Source organism: Pezoporus occidentalis, unplaced genomic scaffold (assembly GCF_034315485.1).
Source record: "Pezoporus occidentalis ecotype Australia unplaced genomic scaffold, CSIRO_AGI_Poc_V1 ctg130, whole genome shotgun sequence".
Classification (NCBI taxonomy): Eukaryota; Metazoa; Chordata; class Aves; order Psittaciformes; family Psittacidae; genus Pezoporus; species Pezoporus occidentalis.
The window spans coordinates 3,241,044-3,263,023 of record NW_026913104.1 but is presented as its reverse complement, the minus strand read 5'-3'; the positions used below and the strand labels follow the sequence as shown (position 1 = coordinate 3,263,023).

Here is a 21,980-nt window from a genome sequence, read left to right as displayed (position 1 = left end):
CCAGGTGCCTTCTGTTTACAGCAACAGCTCAACCAAGCCTCTCAGTAATGAGCTGGTGATTTCAAGCTGTGTGGATTAGATCTGCACAGAGACCTTGTCAGTACATATCAGATTCCTTGGGGGCTGAAGCACCTATGGCTGTCAGATGCTCCCTTTCTCTGCAAGCATCCCTGGGCTGCTTTGTGTACCTTACACAGCTTTGAACCGAGAAAAGCAAGAGAACAAGACATTCCACCCCTAAACATCAGCAATTTCACTCCTTTGCCTGGTTTCAGATGAGGATTGAAAGCATGAGAAGATGGTTTCAGTAAGAATTTCCAGGGCATCCTCTGTCTGAGGAGCATGCTTCGGCCTCAGCCTTCCAGTGAGCCTATTGTTGCTGTCAGTTCACGGACACAGAAATGAAAGCACGCAGAAATGAAGTTATGTGCCCAAGGCAGACACCAAGCAGAATCCAGAACACAAACCAGAAGAGACAGCAACAAAACTGTTATCAAAACAGTGTTTTCCATTAGATCTTTCCTCACCAATTTCAAAATCCAAGGAGCAGATTGCATCAGCTGTGAAAATTGGGGAGACAAGAGATTTAAGCTGATTAATATGCTTATTAAAGCCATTCTTGTACTGAGGACTCCCCGATTTTTCCCCCTTAGCATCAAAGTATAAGAGGTTAACCAGAAAGCACTGCACTGATTGTGCTTTTCTGCTACTCTTTGTTATAGAAAGTCAGTTTGGTTTAAACTTGCTGAAAGGGGTACCAGGAAGCTCAGAAGATACAGGTAAACTTCATGCCTTTCTCCATCTTCCTTTAATTTTCAGCCCAGTTTGATATAGTTTTAAGGTACAGACTTCAGTCCCTGTTCAGCACATCCATGTTACCTCGATGAGATGCTCAATTGTGTACTTGTAATTGCACATAACACGGTATGACATCTCACTTATCCACTACAAGCACTACTATGGTACAAAATGAATGTCTAATGTATTAGCACTCTGTCACTTCTCATGTTCACTCAATCTTAAAGCCTCAGCTAGAGCCTTCCCTAGGGCAGGAAAAGAACAGCAGCAGCAGCTCCTCCCCGTCACCCCTTTAAGTCTTGTGAAAGACTTTGTGAAGACATTCAAGTCTGCAGCGCTTCTGGGATGAATACAAGGTGCATCCCTTGGTGTGAGCACAAGACCAGGAACAACAGCAGCTTAACTCTGGAGGAGCTGTGGTTACAGATGCTGCCTGCAGCCTGTTTCTCACCAATGCTATAGTAGTTACAATCAATTACTTCATGTTTACTGAACCCATCAGAGGTTAGAGAATTGAAGAAACCTTTGGACTGGCTTCAGTATGAGCCGGAAGGAATAAAAAGGAGGAGGGCCAGGTTCTTATCACTAGGATTCAAATCCCTCCCTGCATCTTTCTTCGAGTTTTGGCACAACAGCGTACCAGCTGCAAGAAAAAGGAGAAAAGATCCATCATCTTCTGTTTGCTTCCCTACTGTTACTAGGAGTTGTGGCATCTGGACATGGACACTAACGTCTCGGATGAGTAGAGGCGGAGCTCTGTAAATCCCACTTTCTGAATCAGAGCTACAAACGGAGCAAGTGGGGATTACTGAGGAATGCAAACCCCACTGTAAATGCTGCAAGAGACACCCAGCTGCATTTTAGGAAGCTGGCATCACACTGACAATCCACCAAATCTCTAGACATCGCATTTTAGTTCACATTGTACTCAAGAAGGTCTGATCTTGCATTTGGTGCTCGAAACGGTCCTGAGCTTCTCAGTAACATTTACAAGCCAAAGACTAGACTCTCACTATACTCGTGAGAACTTGTACTGACTGTGAGACAAGCAGGCTTTGGAAAGCACTCTCCCTGCAGAGGCACAGCTTCCCGAAGTGGAGCACAACAGCTATTCCAACTGACAGCAGCACTGCCCAGCTGCTGCGAGCGAGTCTGACGTTAAGGAAGGGACTGCAAAGTCAGACACAGGAAATAAGGAAGTGGTGTTTAACACAATATAAGGCATTACAGATTCCTGCATTTATGTTTCTTCAGCACAGCTGAACCTAAGGCATTCTCATGCATTGATAGTAGCCAGAGATGGTAAAGTCCGAGGAGGATTCTGCTACCCACAGGATTGCAGTGTGTGAGCAATTCCAACTTCTGGATCCATTCCACTCGACAACAGCCTCCAATCCTAAAAAGGCCAAGGCTATACAATAAAGGTAACCAACTTAGCTTAAATCAAGTGTAGCAACCCAAGAAAGAACATAGGAAAATGAGGAATTACTCAAATATTTGCTTCTGTCAATGTTCTAAAACATTTAAAACCCCATAGAAAAAAAAATGTTTATTAGTTTTCCAACTGTCTACTTATAAAACTGGTTTGCTTCTTTTTCTATCTTAGTGTAGATATATCCAAACCCTAGTTTTAAAGGCTCAAAGCATCAATTAAGTTACCATCTAGGGTGCTTGGAAAAGGCATAAGGACTAAAACAGAAAGCAGATCCATTTCACTTCCCTCAGAAATAGAAGCACACTCAAAACACTGGCTTTCAAACCTGATTTTAACTGGCTTGCAAACATACAGGTGGAAAGACTAAAACAAAGCTTCAGTATCACTTGAACTAAATAAAACCTGCAGGTTGCTGGGGGGACAACATGGAGGGATACTACAGCAGAGTTAAACAGCTCAGAACTGATCAGGGCTCAACCACTCCATTTCTAATGGTCACAAACTGTCTCTGCAATAGGAATGAGCTCAGCAGGGAGGCAGCTCCTTCCCTGTTTACCACAGGGCTGCAGTGCTCGTTACATATATTTTGCATGTTTGCAAATATCAAGGGCTCTGCAAAAGCAACAAAGTCTGCAAAAGCCTAGGGCCATTGCCAGGAGAAACCCTGAATGGGAACACGCAAGCATCATGCCTGCCAAAGATGCCTGTGACCTTTGCTCAAAAGAGCAATCTAGTTCTCCTTTGGCACTTGTCCCTTTCCTAAAGTAAGGATGCCCGGAGTAAGACGAGAGAGGCCAAGCCCTTTGTAAAAACAGGCACTGGGTACCAGCATTCCGACAGCAAGGAGCCCTGTCTGAGAGCTACAGTCCATCACCGAGCTCTGGTGAGCAAGCACAGTGTTTCCAAGATGCTGAACTGGAAGAGGGGTTTGGAGCAGGGTGAAGATGGGATTCAGGCAACAGTTGAACCAATCTGCTAATGAGATGTGAAAAGGTCAGGCATCTTCTCAAGAAACATACTATAAAGGTCAGGTGAAGTATACAGAAGTAAGCCTAGGAGGAATGGGGAGCGCACATGACCAGCTCCAGGACTCAGGACTTCCACCCTCATTTTCAGTTTATCCAAGAGGTCCAACCAACTTATTCTGATCTTGTGAAAAGCTGTATCTTGGACTTTATTGGGATCACAATGTGTGTGCATCGTCTTTCAGAGCCACTCCTGAAACTGCTGTTGAGGACAGCAAGCAACATCTGTAGCACCAACCATTAATTCTCGATACCTCAGTTATCAGAACTGCTTCATCCTTCCTTGCTACAAAGGCACGTTGCTAGTTCACACTCGCCTTTTTGTCCTGCAGAACCTCAGCATTTTTAATGCAAAGGGGAAAGGATATAAGGAACAGGATACAAGGACTCCAGAACTAGTGCAGGGATACAGGCATTGCTTGGAAACAAGCATCTCAGTGGGTCTGTACAGTCTGACAAGTGATGGAGGACAGATTTCTACTGAATTATTTGGGAGACCTGGGCAGTGAGGAGTTGTTGGGGAATTCATCTAAGATTCCCAATAGGAAAGCTCAAGGAGAAAAGGACCTCAAGCCCTGATGCAGAGCTAAGGTTTCCTGGACAAGCTGCAGCTTCCCCGCACCTCATTTCTGTCCTTTCCAATCTATGTAAGAAAGCCTGCATGCCTCGGGGATGCATATGTAAAACTTACATAGGGAACAAGAAGATTGTAGAGAAGCCACATTTCTCAGAGGTACACAACGAGTGGATGAGACAAAGGACAAGTCCTAAAAAGGGGAAAATAATGGGATAGTAGGGAAAAAACACACTATGAGAACAGTCATCCACTGGAACAGAGGCTCATAGACTGTTGAATCAGCATCCTTAGAGCTATTCAGAACTGGACTGGCTAAAATCCTGAGCAGCCTGATGCAAGCTGACACTGCGTTTGAGCCACAAACCTCCAGAAATGCCTTCTGCTTTGTGCTGTTCCGTGACAAGCTTGAAGTCTTAGAGCAGGAAGGACCCATGGGACTCAAGTCCCACTCCCTAAAGCCTTCCTGCTTCACTGCAGCGTTAGGCTGTGCAGAAAGAAGCATACAATGCTCCTCTCGCACTGCCTTGGGCACAGAGATGCTCCTAAACACCAGCTTGGTTTCAGCCACCATAACACAAACTGTGTACACAGCTGCTGGATCAGGGTGGTGGGGTCTTCAGTGATTAAGCCCATTGTAACGTCTGGCAGCCATCTGGCAGCCACATTTACATTAAAGCCCAGCATGTGTGGTCTGGGGGGATAACCAAGCACAGCATTTATTTGATGGATTCAACCTCTTTTCTTGCTGACAGTATCTGTGAGCAGGTCACAGCTGTCTCCAGTACCAGCTTTTATTTCTCTTCATATAATGGAGGAAAACATCACCCGATACTGGTTTTTGATTGCCTGAACTTACAAGGAAGGATCTGTTTAACATTGGGGTTTTCCCCCCTATTTACTCAGACAACACTGACATTTATTTCTAAGTGCCAGACAATAACTAAGTCATTACCTGACCACATAAAGTGGCACAAAAAGGGACAAAAATTGGGCAAAGGCAATATTTGCACTGTCCATTAGCCAGCAAGGCTCAGATATGGGGAACTGAAGCCAAACCCTGGAGGCTCAACGCCCCTAGCTGGCTTCCTTAGTCCCCATACCCTGTTCATGATCCTGGAGATGCATATAAACCCAGGTTTGCAGGGAGGTGCCATCCCTTCAAAAGCCACAAAGCATGCTTTCCTGCAAGTTGAAATCCACTTCTATTCCTGTAATTCAGTGTTCCAATGGGTTAATTTTGTCTTCAAAAATTCCCCATGTTCTTAAGCCAGAAACACCACAAAAAGCTGCCAAATATTTGGCTCTTCCCTGCAGTACTCGTGGGTTTGGCTTCTCTAGGAAAACCCATTTGCTTTAATAGGAGCTGACACAGCTTCTTCCCCCTGCTTTAAGAAGGCATTTTCAGTCAGAAGGAAGGCTACATAAACCCCACTGCATACACAGAGCACCTCTGGTCTTCCTTTGCCTCCCCAGGCTGCTCTTCACCCTCATACCCTTCACTGAGGGCATGCACAGCTACATGTCTTCAGCACCTCTGCAAACCTGCCACCAAAGCATCTCAACTGTAACTTGTTAGTACTTTATCTTGCATATCCAAACACTGTGGATGCTCAAGCTTATCTGTGGCTCCCCAGGGACTCGGATATCGCCAAAGAAAAATAGAAGAGTGCAAAGAAAAGGAAATAGCATATTCAATCAAGTCTGTCTCTTATGGACTTCATCCAGTGACAGTCTATTAACTAGTTTCATATTGCATTAGCAAAAACATCCTTAACATCACCTTCCTGTCCTTGGTGCCCAACAGTGTGACTTGTGCACATTGTACAGTGAAAAGGACAAGATTCATCGACCCTCCTATACCAAGATCTCAGTGTTCTCCTCATAGGCACATAGTGAAGCACCCAAGTATCATTGTTTCCAGTTTGCTAAGGAAAAAGCCGATGCTGAAAGCTCCATTTGCCCATGGATAACTAGGGACACAACAAGACTGACTGGAGTCACAAGGAATGAGCAGAGCTGGGGATAAGATCTACAGTTCACAGGGTCAATCCAAATCAAACTACACACTGGGAACATCTCTTGACAAGCTGTTTGCAGATGGCAGTTCTTAGTGCCCCTAACCATCACACCAAGCTTTAACTCCAGCTAAAGTACCTTACAACGTGGGTTTTTTTGCTTTTAAAAGTGAAGTTACATTGAATCTCATGCAAGTTATCGCTCGGTAATAAGAGGCCATGCAAAAAAAGGCTGTATGCTCACTGTGCTGGCTTTCAAAGGCTGACACCCTATACAGACCACAGTGGGAAAGGAAAAACAAGATCAGCTCACATCAGCTTATTACTTCTAGTTTCCAAATAGGACAGAAAGCGGAGCCAGCACAGAGCTCGAGCTGCAAGGAGGTAACTGGCTTCTCGCCCAATACATGGGTTCATTTTTGAGGCCCCTCCAGCTTCACATGGCTAAAAAAGGAAGTTGGAAAATGCTATCCTGGAACCAAGATTTCATCCTTTCAACCAAGCTGCATCTCACTTGCTGCCTGGAAGGAACGTTTCTAGGTAGGTTTTGGGCACCAAAAGGAAGAGAAGGCTGCTGTGATTTCACCTGATTCTTCCCAGAGTAAGCATGCAGATGGAGACCAGTCATCCATTCCTGATGCTCATCTCATTCCTGGCTGCTGCTAAAGGACTTGGCTGTAAACTACAGGTATCAGGTTATAGCACATCCCCTCCAGCTCTTTGAGAAACTCCAGGTCCTGAAGGAAAACACCGTCAGTTTCTTCTTCATTGAGTGCTGGTGCCACAGCAGCAGAAGTGGGAACTGACCAGGTCTGAACCACGCAGTTGTGACAAGAACAGAAATATTTGCCCATTATTGCAACAAATGGCAACAAAACCACAAATATCCCTATTTACACTACAACAACCAGGTTTCCTTGCAAGACTTCTGCCTGAATTCCTATAGTAGAGGGAATAAATGCTCCACAACTCCATCAGCTCTGCTGCAAACACCCAGTGGCCTCTTTCATCTCCAGCCTTTAGATTAGGAAGCCAGTGTCACCAGTACCGCGTTGATTTAGCGAATCTGATTAGTTCAGCGGGTGAAGGATGAAACAGCCATCACACCCAAAGCTATGAAGCAGTGGATTCCAAGAAAACCCCTTCTTCCTGAAGCACATTCCCTCCCTGCACGTGGCTTCGGGACCAGCGGGTGCAGAAGGCGGTTACATAATGCTGCAGGAACCGAAGGGGGAGAATGAATGTCAGAACTTGCTAAAACGTGCACCCGGGAGCCTTGCGGCTTCCGTCTCCAGCATCCATCAAACATGATTAATTTTAATGTCACCACTTCTTAATGTCAATTACTTTTAATGTCACAGCCTCTCGTTCAGCAGCACGGCCGCGTTTTGGAGCCGATAAGAGATTCCCCCCAAAGAACTTTTAGGAGCAAGTAAATAAACCATCAAGACTAAACGTCACAAACACAAGCAGTAGCCTGGTGCCTCCCTGCTATTGTGAGGCTCTTGATGTGGTGAATCTGACTGTTTCAAACACTAAGGCAGTGGAGAAATAGAGCATCTGAAGCATTTATGGTTAGACACAGATTACTACTTAGTAAAAATCTGCTTCTACTCCTATTGTTCTGACTACAGTTTAGCTGATTGAAGGTGTTCGACATGTGGCTTGATATTCTTTACATTAGGTTAAGCACTGAGACAAGAATAGGTCTTGTTTAGATGCTGCATACAGAATAACAAATACACTGGTGATATATGGGTGTCTAAAAGAAGAGACAACAGGCAAGTTGAGACTGATGAGAGAACTCATAGGACCTGAGACCTAGAATCTTTAGGCTATCAAGTGGCTCAAGCAAAACTGAGCATACAAAGGTTTCTAGAAAAGCAGCAAGGATGTTGACTCCTCAAACCCATTCAGATGGTGCAAATTCAGATTCAAATTCCTTTGGTTTTATATGCTCTTTGGCAGAGACTGAGAAGCAGCAGAGATGGGAAAAGAACCAGCACAGAACATACAAGGAACAAACATCCTCTTATCTACATCATCATTTGTTGTCTGTTAGTCTGGAAAGCAATTAAAGCACCTTCCTCTTGATGCAAGGTTCAAATGGCAGCCGTATATACATAAAGTCAGTTGTTTTTGAAGACTTGATGCAGGCTGAAAACAACTTGTGGGTATAAGCTGGAAAAATAGATAGGAACTTGTGTTAGCTGGAGAGACTGACAAAGCCTCAAACCCCATGGGGTCTCTCAAACCAACAAAAGCAGCTTTGTACTTATCTTTAGAATGAATTAGAAGGCTGAGGACAAGGCAGCTTCTATCCCAATATGAAACTCAGATGGATAAGAAAATATTTAAACAGACAAAGAAAACGAATGGGAGAGGAAGTCAGACACCTCCGTGATCTAAAAAAGAGTCTAAGAACTGACTTGGTCCACTCTTTGATACACACTTGTCCACCCACGTTTGCACTCACCACTTCACTTAATGGTAATGCGCTCCACAGCTCTGTGGAACTACTGCAGAAAGCATATTTTAAGCCCATAACAAGACAATGGAACATCCAAAGCATAATTCCAGAGAAACCAAATTAAGCCTCAATCCAAAATACAATTGTAAGAATGAAATGCAACATTTACCAATAGATTTTCAAAGCCAGAATGTATGAGTTTTGATCATCCAAGTGTGCAGTACAGAAACAGTAGATCACCATGATGTTTGTACAGTTTAACAGCCTGCAGTTCTATTAGCATCTCCTCCCACTGATAGACTAGTTCAGTGGTACATTAAGCTTCCCAATAATTCCTTGAATCTTAGCTTCTATCCTGCATTTGTCAAGGGTCAACTTCCAGCTATCAGCTCTTAAACCCCCCTGCATTCTAGATTACAGGGCCCTCTGAGAACAGTTATCTAAAAGACAACAGGGGCTGTCCTGATCTTGGGCTTCATCCAGGAAGGGGGAGGTTTAGCATCAACCAGCCCTAGCTGTCAGTTGATGTTAGAATCCAGGGCTCATTTAGAGCTGAGTGGGATTTACAGAACTTGACTAGTTTTATTCTCTCCTTCTTTTAGGGAATCAATCACAGCACCCTGCCTCTTGATCTGGGCAAAGTGTCTGTCATGTCATCCTTGTGTCTGTTTGCTTGGACGTATTGCTGCTCATCAAAACATTTACTATAAAAGGTAAGCAGGTAAAACATGAGAGGTGCCAAGAGATGCCAGACAGCACATTCTGACAGAGCTTTGTGTATATCTGACAGCAAGCATAGCCCAGCATCATCTCTCAGTCTTAAACAGTTCACATTCCTTCCCTGAGCTAAACCCCACTCAGCTGCATTGTTTCAACAAGCTAAAAAGCAGCCTTGGGCCAAGGGTTTACTGCAAAGACCTTTACCCTGGCCCAGACTAAGCCAGCTCTCCAGGCACCACAGTTATTTACATGCCTTCTGTCCTGAAACAGCCAGGGGAAAAGGGTGGCTGCAAGGCTGCAGGGAGAGCTGAAAGTCCAGCTCTTCATGAACACACCTGGGGCTACCTGAAACCACACAAAGCCAAAGCTGAAAGGCCTCAGCAGGGTCCCCACAGCCTATTTTTGTTTAAACTCCTCCATCAATCCGAGAAGTGATTCAGCTCATCTTCACAGTAAGAAATGGGGCATCCAGCTACTCGAAAAGAGATCCCAAGTGCTCAGTTTCTATTCAGGAAGATATTAGATATTTATAAGGCTTAAGCACAAGTCACACTAGATTTATTTCTTCAAGTATATAAATGCATAATTTTCCTTATCTACCTTATATTCAGCAGTAACTTTCCCATGCAAGTATGGGATTTCATGCACTGTCACTTGTGGGTTTTCTTCCACCTCCATCTGCTACTAGACCATTTTGAAGTGAAACACTGTAGATTAACTGTTAGCCTCATCCAGTGTTTCCTAACTCCTTATTTCCATGTTTGCTCTCAGGCAGGAGTCTGACTCACTGGCTAAATCTATGTAAGAAAAGTGAAATACTTATTGGGGTTATTGTAGGGTTTCCTGGGCATCTGTCAGATGCTGTTGTGACAGCTCACAACTGAATAAAGGGTATGAGTAACTGTGGCAAACCCATGGGCCACAGGAGGAAGTATGGCTAAGTGAATACATTAGCCATTTACTGACTATAAATATCAGGAATAATCCATTTTTTACCCTGCTCCTGTATTCCTTCCCTCAAACCAGCTCCTATTAATAACTAGAAACAACAGGCTAAGTGGGTATCCTAACCGTTATTGCACCTCTTACTCCGTAACACATGCTTATTAGATGCTGGCATTCTGTCCTGGACACAGTTCTAATGTGCAAATCTTGCACTGACAATTGATATGCCTATTTGCTCTTCGTGTTGCTGTATCTGGAGTGACAGGATATATACACCCCTACTTCAAGCTTCCACCTCTTGTGATTCCTCAGCCCAGCAAATGGCAAAGTTGCAACAACTTCATAATGCTGAAAATAGTTTGTTTGCCTTGTAAAGAAAAGAAATCAAATGGCTCTGTGCTGTAGATAACAGCAGTTCAACAGCCCCAGACCACACAAGTCTCAGCATCTGGCCCTCATTAGTATCTACAAACAAGCCCAAAGGGTCTATCTGCCAGGCAATGGGTCTTAGTTAGCATATATGCAGAATAAGCCAAGTAAAACGTGCCCACTTGATCCTCAATGATTATTGGTACCAGCATGATGGGAGCAGTCTTAACAGGGTATCCTGAGTGATATTTACAGTGAGGCCAATTCCCTTGATCAGCCAAGCTGCTTCTGGCATCATTCAGGATAGAAACTGCTGTTTAGGGGAGGGACATTGCCATGGGTTTGCTCAGAAATGTTTTATTCAGGCTGTTTATCCTCAAAAGAGCATTTCCCTTTTAGATTAAATTATCTGGATTCTGTTCAGTCTAAACACAGGAGACAGGACTCAAGCATTTCCTCTTTTAGGAAGTATGGCTGAGTGTATTTCCTACAAAATTTATAAAGAACTGAAGTAAGGACTTGTGTGGCTCTTGAAGAGTCCCAACTCTTCCCCCCTAAATGCTGAAAGAGCCAGCTCTGTCAGAACACAGTTACATCCCAGTGGCATGAAATACAAATGCAAGCAGACAGCAGCTATAAGCTCTTTGGAAAGGGGAGGCTGATAAAAATCAAGCTATTTACCAATACTCCTCATTGTTTTGTCTGAGGACCATAAACTGTGTTATGTAATGAGACCTTTGCCTTTTTGTGGTTGGGGACACCAAGGCTCCAAAAGGACTTGTAAACCCACCTATTGGGATTACACTGGAGATGAGACAAGTTAATGAACAACAGACCTGAACCTTACCAGTGAAAGGTTCTCATCCTGATAGAGTCACCCCTGGAGCTGGAAGCAACAGCACAGATTCTTGTCTTCCCATCTCTTCTTACAAACTATTCTGACCCTCTTACTAGAATGATACTACCAGGTTTCATATGCCATTTTCCATGCATTAGCCACACTGTACTTTGTACAGGAAGCATTTACCTCCAGCTGAAGCACAAGGGAAGCGTCTTACTCTGTCTTCCTAGAGACCCAAAGGCCAGATAATGAACAAAGCTCCTCTGCCCATAACCTGTCTCAACACTGATAGCACAGCTCAGGACTGATGCAAGTCTAACAGTCCAATACCTTTAATCTCACAGCTGCCTTGAACCTTTTCCCTGGCATCTGCCCTGAGTGTTCCTATATTATGGATTAGAGGGGATGTAGAGAATACATGAATAGTAACTGCTATGTAAAACATATGTAGAATAACATTAACCTGCTATATAAAGTCTTCCCTGTCTGCACGGCATGAGCATAACCGGTGATGGGTGTTTATAAAGCATGCATAACCATTACCTGCTCAATTACTGTTGGTAGTATGCATGGTTGGCAGTAAGCACTGCCCATTGTGTGGCTCCACCAGCTCCCTGTGCTCAGGGAGTTCTTCATGGCTGGAATTCTGCATCATTATCAGGCCCTAATTTTATCCATATTGGCTCAGGATATTTTTTTCCTTTCTTTTACATTGTCAGTCTGCTTGCCACATCCTTGCTGAAGGGGATTCCTCACTTTAAGTCCTTCTCTTGGTAGGGCAGGATGGCCTCTTTTAGTTGAGGATTATAGGCTCTGACAGTGCTGACACAGAAAAATAAAACCCCAGAATGATTTAAAGCAATGAGCAGGGCTGTTCCCTCAAGAGCAGGAATATAGAGCTACTACTGCCTTTTCCTCCTGTAACTCAGACCCAGTGTAAATCTGGCTCCTTATGGACCTTACACAGTGAGAGAAAAATCAGAGCCTTTGACAGCCTCCAGCCCATCAGATACTCTTCACACAGTCTTACCTTCGTGAACTAAACCATTTGTGGCCCAGCATCACAACTGTGCTAACTGGGGCTGGGACACCGAGGCAGGAAGGGATGAAGAGGTTTGCATACACTCAGTCAAAGCTAAGAATGTCACAAATCTAAACCCAGGGCTGTGAGGCAGATCCAGACTGAAAGGGTGCTAAAAGACATCATTTTAGAGGGGAGCACTGAGTGAGCTCAGTTCCTATCTGCTCCACGCAGATGCTTTAGAAAACCAGAATTCATTTGCTTTTTTAATGGCTTTTCCCTCCATTCTGCTTATACAAGCTCGCAATAAAAAATTAAGAAGCATTTTAATCAGCAGCAAGGATAGAAAAGCAGTGCCAATTACTCTGCATGAATTTATAGTCTGGAGTTACCTGGTGCCTGGCTTGTTTAGACAGCAAGCAGGAAGAAAGCTGGGTTTAAGACATTCTGGATTGCTGTACCAGCTTTCAAGTCTGCAGTGTTAAAGGCAATGGTGCAAACAGGCAAAGGAGTACTCCCTGTCTCAGGGCACAGGGAACCCAGGAAATATCATCCTAAATAGTTCCATCCGGAGCAATAACACCCAGTTTGTTCCATTCACATTCTCATTGGGGCTTTCATCCTCACTCCTGGTGCTTTCACAGAAAAGGATACAGGGCAGGGGAAGATGATTGATGACAACCAGAGAAAAAGAAACACTGCAGCCCCCACTGCATCCAGTCCTTTGACTGATGGGTATGTATTTGTTGCTGTCCCACAATGCAAGCAACATGCCCATGGTATTACTGACTAGGAGAAAGATGAAAGCTCAAGTAGTTATTAGAAGGAAAAGTATTGAGCAATGCAGGATCATTAGCTCCAGAGCACAGCAGCTCAGTTTTGATCTTTCCTTGTACCAGGTCATATTGGGCCTGGATTAACAGCTCTCTTCTGTTTGCTCCAGGGGTAGCTTTGGGCTAAATGGAAGGAGCTCTGACAAAACCAGGTAAACTGGGATCCATTTGCCACACCGAGTGGCACTGATGGGAAGACTCTTCACCCATTAAACTAGTGCCTGATACGTCTTAGTCTGTCACTTTGGACTTTTGCAGCTGCATTCCTACAGTGATTTCAATGCACTTTACAGCTATGAGGGAAAGGTTGCTGTGTTTGAGTGCTCTTACACTTATTCTGCAGAAGAGCAGTTGAGGCACAGGGCATTTTCAATTGCACCCCAGAACTTGACATCTGACAGCACTTAGTTGGTGTGACCAAGCTCATGTGTCTGTATGCTTGCGTTTTTACAAGTACTGGCCCTTTGTGACACTTGAAATGGAGACACTCAAAACTAACAGCCACTTAAAATGGAGCCTGAATTACTACACCACTGAGTCACTAGCCAAACCAAGAATGGAATCTAGACATCCTGAATGCTCACAATTGCATCAAATTCCCACTTGGAAAAGCGACTTGAAAGAATCACAGCATTTGTCAATGCAAAAGCTGGGCTTTATCTGGTTAAAATTCCCTTTGTCTCCAAGCAACAGCTTGAAACAATGGAAATGAAGAGGGGTTTTGCCCACAGCACAGACCACATCAGAGCAAGACAAAGCTTGGAACCATCCATCCAGACAGGATGGACCCAGAAAACAGTTCCTTATGTGAAAGGACGAGATTCCTAGAGGATTAGCACCAAGCTCCCTGCAAGTGCCACCTCAGTCACACTAATGGAAGCCTACAATGGAATTGAGCTACTCCAGGCATCAAAATGTCGCAGTAAGATCAGAGCTGATGAACAGGAATGCTTTGAAGGTCTTGGAACAAGAATAATGCCAAATTGCTCATCTGGAAATGAATTTCTGAACTTTGCTGACCAGATGTCCATGGTCTGCTTTATGCTCTAGAGGCAAATAATGCCCGCTGTTTGCATATTACAGCAGCACTTCACACCAGTCTTTCCTTACAGGAAAACAGATGAAGCTGGCACAGGCAGCTCTCCGTGGCATCCTACCCTAGGCAGACCAGAATAAACACAGAAGGGAGGGCCATCACCACCACTTGAGGAGCAACAACAGGGGATTTATGGCAGTATGAAGTAAACACCAGTACTTCATTCCACCAGGCCACTGATACATCTCATTCCCACTTTAAAAGCAGTCACCACATGAAGCTGCATGCAATTCCCATTGTAACTTGTCTGGCTCCTAACATCAGACCAGGTCTGTTACTCATCATCTATTAGTACAATGTAAAACAGTCTCCCTAGTGTTTGTAGAGCCCTGATCTTAGCTGGTGCCTTTAACTATAAAGGAAATAAAGCAATCAGTTGCTAATAATAACCCCTACGCTCAGCAGGTCCAACTTCACTCACTGCCTAGTGTGGTATGACAAAGGAAATTAAATCCCTAACCGTGATTGAAAGCTGTGACACCATTTTTAGACTTACTTTTACACTTGAGCAGTTCAAAGTAATGCTACCAGATGAGGTAGTGCTCCAGCCTCCATTGGCTGGAAGGACACAATAGCTATAAGGCTCACTAGACTGCACCAAGTCCTTCACTTTACATACCTAGAAGTCAGTCGAGTTCCCTCAGCAGACTCAGTTCCCATTGTGAGCACACTAAGCTGTTTGCTCTCCATGAGCAGCACTTCTGCATGCTCATGTCTTACAAGACCCACAGAGCATTTAGCAGACGTTCACTGGAGCTGCGCGTTGTGCATTGAAATGAGTGCTAGTGCCAGTTAATGCCTGGGGAAAATGAAGCAATTTCCTTAATATTACTCAACAAGGCAGGATCCACAGCAGGATTCCCAGACACCGGCCTCTAGTTTCACTTCACATTTGCTCTGGAATTACCCTACCACAACAGAGCTCCCAATCTGGCTCTGTACCTTTTCCTGCAGAGGTCTGATAAATGGCCCTTTGTTCAGGGGGAAAAAAACCCCAAGCCCTGATGCTAGAGAACGTGGCTCCTTTTTCCTCTTGTCCCTGGAATTGTGATTGGAAATAATTGGAAGTGTCACTGGAAGTAATCAGAAGTGACAGTCCCTGGGCTACAAGGCTTTTGCTTCAAGTCTAACGATCCCCCCGCAAAACAAAACCTATATTTAAACAATGAAGTCATAAAGCGATTTGCCTTCTAGGTTGAAAACCCTGCAATTTGATTTCTTTCAAGCAAAAGAAGTGGCTGACTCCGAGTTCAATATTCAAAGCTTGATGTGTTACATGGAAGACTTCCCCCTGCGCACACGAAACCGCCCTGCCATTGCCTAGCACTCTGTGACAGTCTTCCCATATGGAAAAAGGTTCATATCTATTAAACATCTCTACGGCCTTTAAAATTTCATCAAGCCTTTGAGAAACAAAGGAATAGCCTAAGCAGTAGCTATGAGACTCAGCCAGCATGCATCTCATATTCCAAATACTGGAAAACCACCTAATTCCATTATTTCTGCTGAGACACAAAGAAGGAAAGGGAATGGAAGCCACTTTTCCCTAATGCTGGACGGAGTTACCCCAAGCTTTATGTAAGTGTGACACCACAATGCATGCTTTAACAGCAGCAGCACAATATGGTAGACCAAATGCAGCCTAGTTATGGTCATCAGTTGCCTCTAACTGTGCACGCTCCATTTCAAAAGGCTGTTTCCAGGAGAGCAGCCTTTCTTCTGCCAGTGCATGTTATAAACACCACAAATTTCACTGCCCTTTCCCTACCAAAGGCAATTAAACTGCAGGCACTAAGCTGAACTTCAACCTTTCTACCTTAGAGGCTGGGAGCAAGTCACATACGCTAAGGCTTCATACTCATTTTCCAGGCACAAAAAAGGATGTCAGCTACATAAGAGACAGGCTGAAAAGATACTGGAATGCATATTGATTCTTGTAGGACATCATCAGTCTGGGTCTGGCCCATTAAGAGAAATGCTGATTTACAACATTTGCCTTTTGAAACTGCCAAATGCTTTCCTAGAGAAGATGCAGAGGAGGGCAGCAGTTGTTTCATGACCTTCTGTCACATTCACCACCACTAATACATCTTAATTGCTCAGTCCCCTTAGCAACTTGTTGTAAAGCTACCTAAGGAGTCACATGGAGAAACCTAAGTGCCATTGAGAAAAGCCTAGCAATGATGCTTTGCTGAAGCAAGGTAGTACCCGTCCTCTTCACATAGCCCCATAGCTTTTTCTAGTCACTGTTGTATACACCTTCTCTGTATTCTACCCAGGGAAAAGAGTGTTTTAGGCAAGGCTTGAACCCCTTGGGTTCTGACAAAGGTGAGCTGTTACTTCACTCAGCAGCACTAAAGCAGACTGAAGGGAAAATAGAGTTTAAGAGATAAAGATAGAAATTCACCCTCGCTTGTTGACTTTCCATCACTTCACACATTTTTCCATTGTTGTGCTTCCTGCATCCTCCACTATCCTGTCATCTGAGTATCTATTCACAGACCTCAGTGACCTGACTTCACCCTTGGCTTTTGGTTGGGCTGCTTCTGTAAAGCAACCGCTTCTAAAAACAGATGGAGAAACAGCTCTGGGGAAAGAGGAGGGGAAGAAAAGACCCATTCATCTTTTGGACAGGGCACCACCAAGTTCCCGCTCTACCCAAAGTAGCCACATTAGTGCATGCAAGACGTGCACAGTACTGTGTGCACACGAGCAGAGCCTTCTCTGCATTACAGATACACAACCAACGACTGCATTGATTTTAATAGTGCATAGAAAGCACGTTTACACACAAGACTTTGTCTGAATGACCGTTTACATTGCTTTCCAGGCGGCTCCTGAAGGCTCAAATCCCAGGCTGCAAACCTGCTAAGTTCCCTATAAAACCCTGTATTTGCTTTGAGGAAAACAGGGGCATTTGTTGTGATCCTCAGGATGAAGATCAGGATATCTCCAGGCCAGTTGTGCAATGACATTTCTGGGAAGCTTGTGCTGCTCTTACACAAAACATCGTTCTGAAGTGGGCCAGAGTACCCCACAGGAACAGACCACTATTTCTACACGCTGGAGACAAGGTCCAGGGTGGCCCAAAGGCAAAACACCAGTTGTTTTCCATGGGAAATGCATAAGGGTTGCCTTGCCCTCCAGCTTTATTTCCCATAAAATGAATTCATCATTGGAATTGCAGCTCTTTGGCATCCTGCTTTTTCTCACTCTGGAACATTACCTTTCTTCTCCTTTTCGTGCTCATGGTAAAATGGAAAAAACAAGGGATAAAAATAACTCCCCAAATAAACGTGGGTTTTTTTTAATGCTAAAAATGAAACTATTGCATTTAAAACAAAGCACCGGTAGAGGAAAACAGACAACTTCTCACCGAGCCTCTTGACAGCAGGTATTTGATGGAAACCATCCCTGCTTTAGAACAATTTTAGTATCTCACAAGGAGTGTTACCCCTGAAACCCTGCCATATAGCAATTCAATTATGTCTAGCTCCTTTTAATTCCCTCCTGGAGTGCCAAATGCATACACTGCTTTGCTCCCTTGCCTTCACTATTCCTTGAGTAGTGTTCTATTCAAGAGCTCTTTGCCCTGCCCTAGAACTAAACTGAAAGAGGCTCCATCTTGCATACAGCTTATTGTGTTGTCTGCTTCTGGAGTTTCCATGAGTTGCCAATTGTCCTTTGGAGAAGAGTCTTTTAAGCTAAATACACTCAGTTACCCGAATTCCTTTGGAATCCAAAGGCACAAAAAGGTGAATTCCTCCCAAAAAACACACATAAAACCCCTTTCCACAGCTACAGACCTTTTTGTACTCCACTCCTGAGCTAAGGCTTTGTAAGTTCTGTGAACACATAGAGCAAAAACCCTTTCCCCAAGCTTTTTAAGTATACCATGAAGCAAACAAGCAAAAGCAACAGGGAAGGAAGCATGAGAAAGGTAGGAAATAGAAGGTGTATTATACGCTGTTAGTTACTGCTAAGAAATCTGGGAAAATCAGCAGGAATAGGAAATCCATCAGTTTAGTTTTTCGGTTGCTTAGAACAGTCTCCTTGCTTTTTACTAATTCCAGGCAGATGCATTCCATTGAAGTGTAAAGCTTCCCAGTAACCTCATGGAGAGAAGTGCTTTTTTAAAGCAAAACACTGCAGCGGTTGGCTTTGGAGTGTAGCATTGCAAGGGTTTAAGGAGACAGATCTCAAGGAGATGAGATAAGGCACACTGCAGGTTGCCTGTGCTCTTCGAGCAGGAGAGAAGGCCGGAGTCAGTGTACTAGAGCATAGCCGCAGGCTGACCTACCACTGCTGAATGCTGTGGAGCCGCTTCCATATCATCATGGATCTTCAAGCTAGAAGGCTGGTGGATACCTAGGCAAATGCATGCTGTCAGACCCAATTGCTCATGCCAACAGGCTCGGGAGGGATCTGCACCATAACCTTTTCCCCGGTGCAATGAGACAATTGGAGTCTTGGTGTTCAATGCAGCAACTGCATACCCCTGGGACAGGGCTGTAAGAGAGTCATTGACCTCTGAGCTTAAAGGGCAGAGCACAAGTACAGAGGTACTTGTGCTGTTACAGCTGCACCCACTCCAGCAGCATCACCCCAGTCTCACACATGGATTACACCTTTGTCAGACAGTTAGTCAGTCTCAATGAGCATTGTGCTAAGCAACTAATGTAAAGGTTCACTGCTAATAGCAGGACACCAGAAAGCTGGATGGCTGATTTGGCCTCTCTCATCATTGCTGTGAATCTTGAAGGCACTGGTTTCTGAAAGGCAGAACAGATGCACTAGCCAGTAAGTGAAGAAAAATCATGCAATAGTGTCAAAGGCAGCATTACACAGGTGAACACACTTGGTGACAAGAAAAAAAGAAAAATCAGTTTTCTACCTTAATGGAAGGCTCATTCAAAGCATTCAAAATCAACTTGGAGAGGGGGAAAAAGGCAGCAAAGGAGAATTCCAGCACCTGAAAACTTTAATTCAGTAAAACCTTTAAATGAAAGCATTCGCTAGTTTGTTGGGGCTTTTTTACTGCCTGAGAAATGCAACATTGAGTTTTTACACCGAAGAATCAGCTATTTCTCTTGGAAACACTCCTTTTGTTTCTTAAGAGTGCAGTGTGTTACACAAGGAGTTTGAAACCGTTTTCACCAGCTGCAGACAGAGATGAGAATCAGATGGCAAACACTTACATGTAGGCACACACATTCACAGGCATCACCTTCCACTCCTCACCCCTTCCCGCTTCATTTACCTAGCCTTTAGCAGGGAAGTAAGCATGGTCATGCTTTTGCCCACCCTTCGCAAGGTCTTTTATCTTGTCTTGGTTTAAAACTAATTGGCTCCTGTTTCCTGTCTCCTCACAGAGCTGCTCACTTGCCCCAGAGCAGTAAACACTAAAAGGCAAGGACTGTATATATTAGAAATGCCATTAGTATGTTTAATAACGAAAACCCAAACCAGGCAACTTTCCTTTCAAGTTTGCTTGTCTTTGCGAAAACCCCTGTTTTCCACACTAGGCTTTCATGTTATCAGCAAGAAAAACAAGCCATCGTTGGCACTTCTATACCTTTTCACTGCAGAAAAGCAATTAGACTTTCCCTAGCTAGCAAACAAGACTCCCTAGCCTCCTTGTTTTCAATAGGGAATCACAGCACTTCCTTACTTTTCCCTGGATGCTTCCAATATTGGTGAATGAAGCTGGACACAGAGCAGAACAAGTTGCCTAGGTGCCAAAGGTATGATAATGCCCATTGTGTTTTATAGATGAAAGGAGTCCTAGTCATGCCATAGAGGCACACAGAGGAGATGTCCAGAGGGAGAAACCACTGCCTGCACTCCCCTGCAGGATCCTGCAGCACATCCAAGCCCCCTGCCACATTCCTATGGATAAAGCCTTCGCTAACAGCATTCCTAGAGCAAAACCCCTTTCTCCAGTTTGTTCAGCAGCTCTAAGTGCTGCCTGTCATTCAGATACCTAGAAATCGGGTTAGTCCATGTTCCACACCTCTGAGACTTAAGGGAGAAGTCATGAAACTCTGTGTCCAGCCACCCCATCAGTCCACCATCCTGTGGGGCTCAATTCTCCCCAGGGATTCAAAGACCAACCCACTTTTTCACACCTGTACCAGTGTTCCTGGGGCACGGGAAGAGCCAGGAATCACAGCCTTTACCCAGCCACAACAGATTTCAAAGCTGTCAGCATGATGTGGTGAGCAGAATGCAGACAGGAGCTCACTCATCACATTACAGTGCCTCTGGAGGTGCAGAAACTCAGGCTGCTTCTGAGTCAGTCTTGTAGGCAAACCCCCTCAAAGACCTCAGGGCTGCAAACTCTTCTCTCCATAGGCTATAGCTTTAACAAACAGCTCTCTTCAACCCTTTACTCTCCTTTAATGTCTCCTTGGCTGTTCTCCGCTCCTGTCCTGTTAAACAGTCAGCCTCTACCTCTTTTCTTCCCCTTCTTTCAGCAGCCCTCATTGTTCCCATTTCTTGCTTTCCCCCTTTATCTCCCTACTCCCATCCTTCCCCCCCCAACTCCTCCCTCTTGCACTTCAACACATCTGTTTCTAATCTTAGGCATCAATTGGAAACAATAACCCCTTTTTCTTTCAGAATCTGCATGTTAAATGCCCAAGCAAATGAAAACACGGAGTTAAACACATTTGACACTATGCACGAAACAAAGACATTCTGTTCACCTTGTTTTGCCAGAGAGGTTCAAGCCCCTCGCGAGTTCACTGCTTAAAGGCACTGCACTCTTTAGACAAGAAACACATTCCAGACTAAGTCTGCTTAACCACCACAAATGAAATATTAAGAGATCCCTGGCAATCGACCTGCTAATAAAGCAACGAGGAAAAACCTCGGAAGCCAAGCACCACTGAAATCGGAGTTCCCCATCAAAGTTTTCTCTTTACAAACCCCTTCCTCTAACACATGAGAAATGTATTTCAGGCGCAAAGAGAGGGTGCATGGAAGTTTGATTAAAGACTCTAAGCAAAAGCAAAACACCAACCTACCTAAAAAGAGAATGGGAAGTGCAGACATTCCGTCTCCAAGCTAGAGGGACTTTTCTTCCCTTTTTCTTCCTTTCTCCCAGGAACAGCAAGCAGACCTGCACAGGATTCAAAGGAACGCCTCTGGAATGCACTGAGCGTAACTGCATCCAAGTGCCAGAAAAATAACCAACTTCACTCTTTCTTCCCTTGTGCTATTCATCTCCTTGTCCATATTGAACCCAGATTCAGGGAGAGCTTTTAGATCTCTGCAGCCGGTAATTCAGGCCTTTGAGTTTCTGGGGAAGAGGAGACAGAGGCAGCGCAGGAAGGAGTTCACATCTAACGGCAGCATAGAACAATTTTGCTTGTCTGAAAAGGAGAGAAGCAGGGGAAAACACTGTGCTCAATGTTCACCACATGGCTGCCTCCCAGAAGAGCCCCTCCCTACCATCAGCTGGGATTAATAGTGAAGACCAGACATGGGTGAGGTAGAGCTTCTCTTGATTTCTAGCAATAGTGTGTGTATATATATATATACATATTTACCTTTAAAGGAGAAACAAGAGGATTTCTCTAGTGTCAAAACAGTTAAGTTTGGAGGCAGTAAAAATCCAGCATGGAAAAAAGTCAGATTAGTCACTCAAGGGCTAGAGACAGACTCATGGAAAAAGGCACACATGCTCTTTAGAGTGATAAACACACACGTATATATTAACTTTATTCCCTTTTGTAGCTAGTAGATCGCAGAATTAAAGCTTTCAGTCTTACTGGAATACTTCTATTTGCGTCATGGTTTTCTTTAAGTTTTTAGGAGAGAAAAAACTCCTA

The 21,980-nt window shown here is 44.3% G+C and overlaps 1 protein-coding gene across 1 annotated transcript in view; it reads right to left on the bottom strand.

The window, feature by feature from the left end:
* Window positions 1-21,586, bottom strand: part of CLMP (CXADR like membrane protein) — a 34,503-nt gene extending 12,917 nt beyond the window's left edge. Inside the window, exon 1 of the mRNA XM_062608812.1 lies at window positions 21,174-21,586. Within this exon, the coding sequence (XP_062464796.1) occupies window positions 21,174-21,201 (28 nt within the window). The 5' untranslated portion in view covers window positions 21,202-21,586. The remainder of the gene's footprint in view (window positions 1-21,173) is intronic.
* Between the last annotated feature and the right edge of the window lie 394 nt (window positions 21,587-21,980).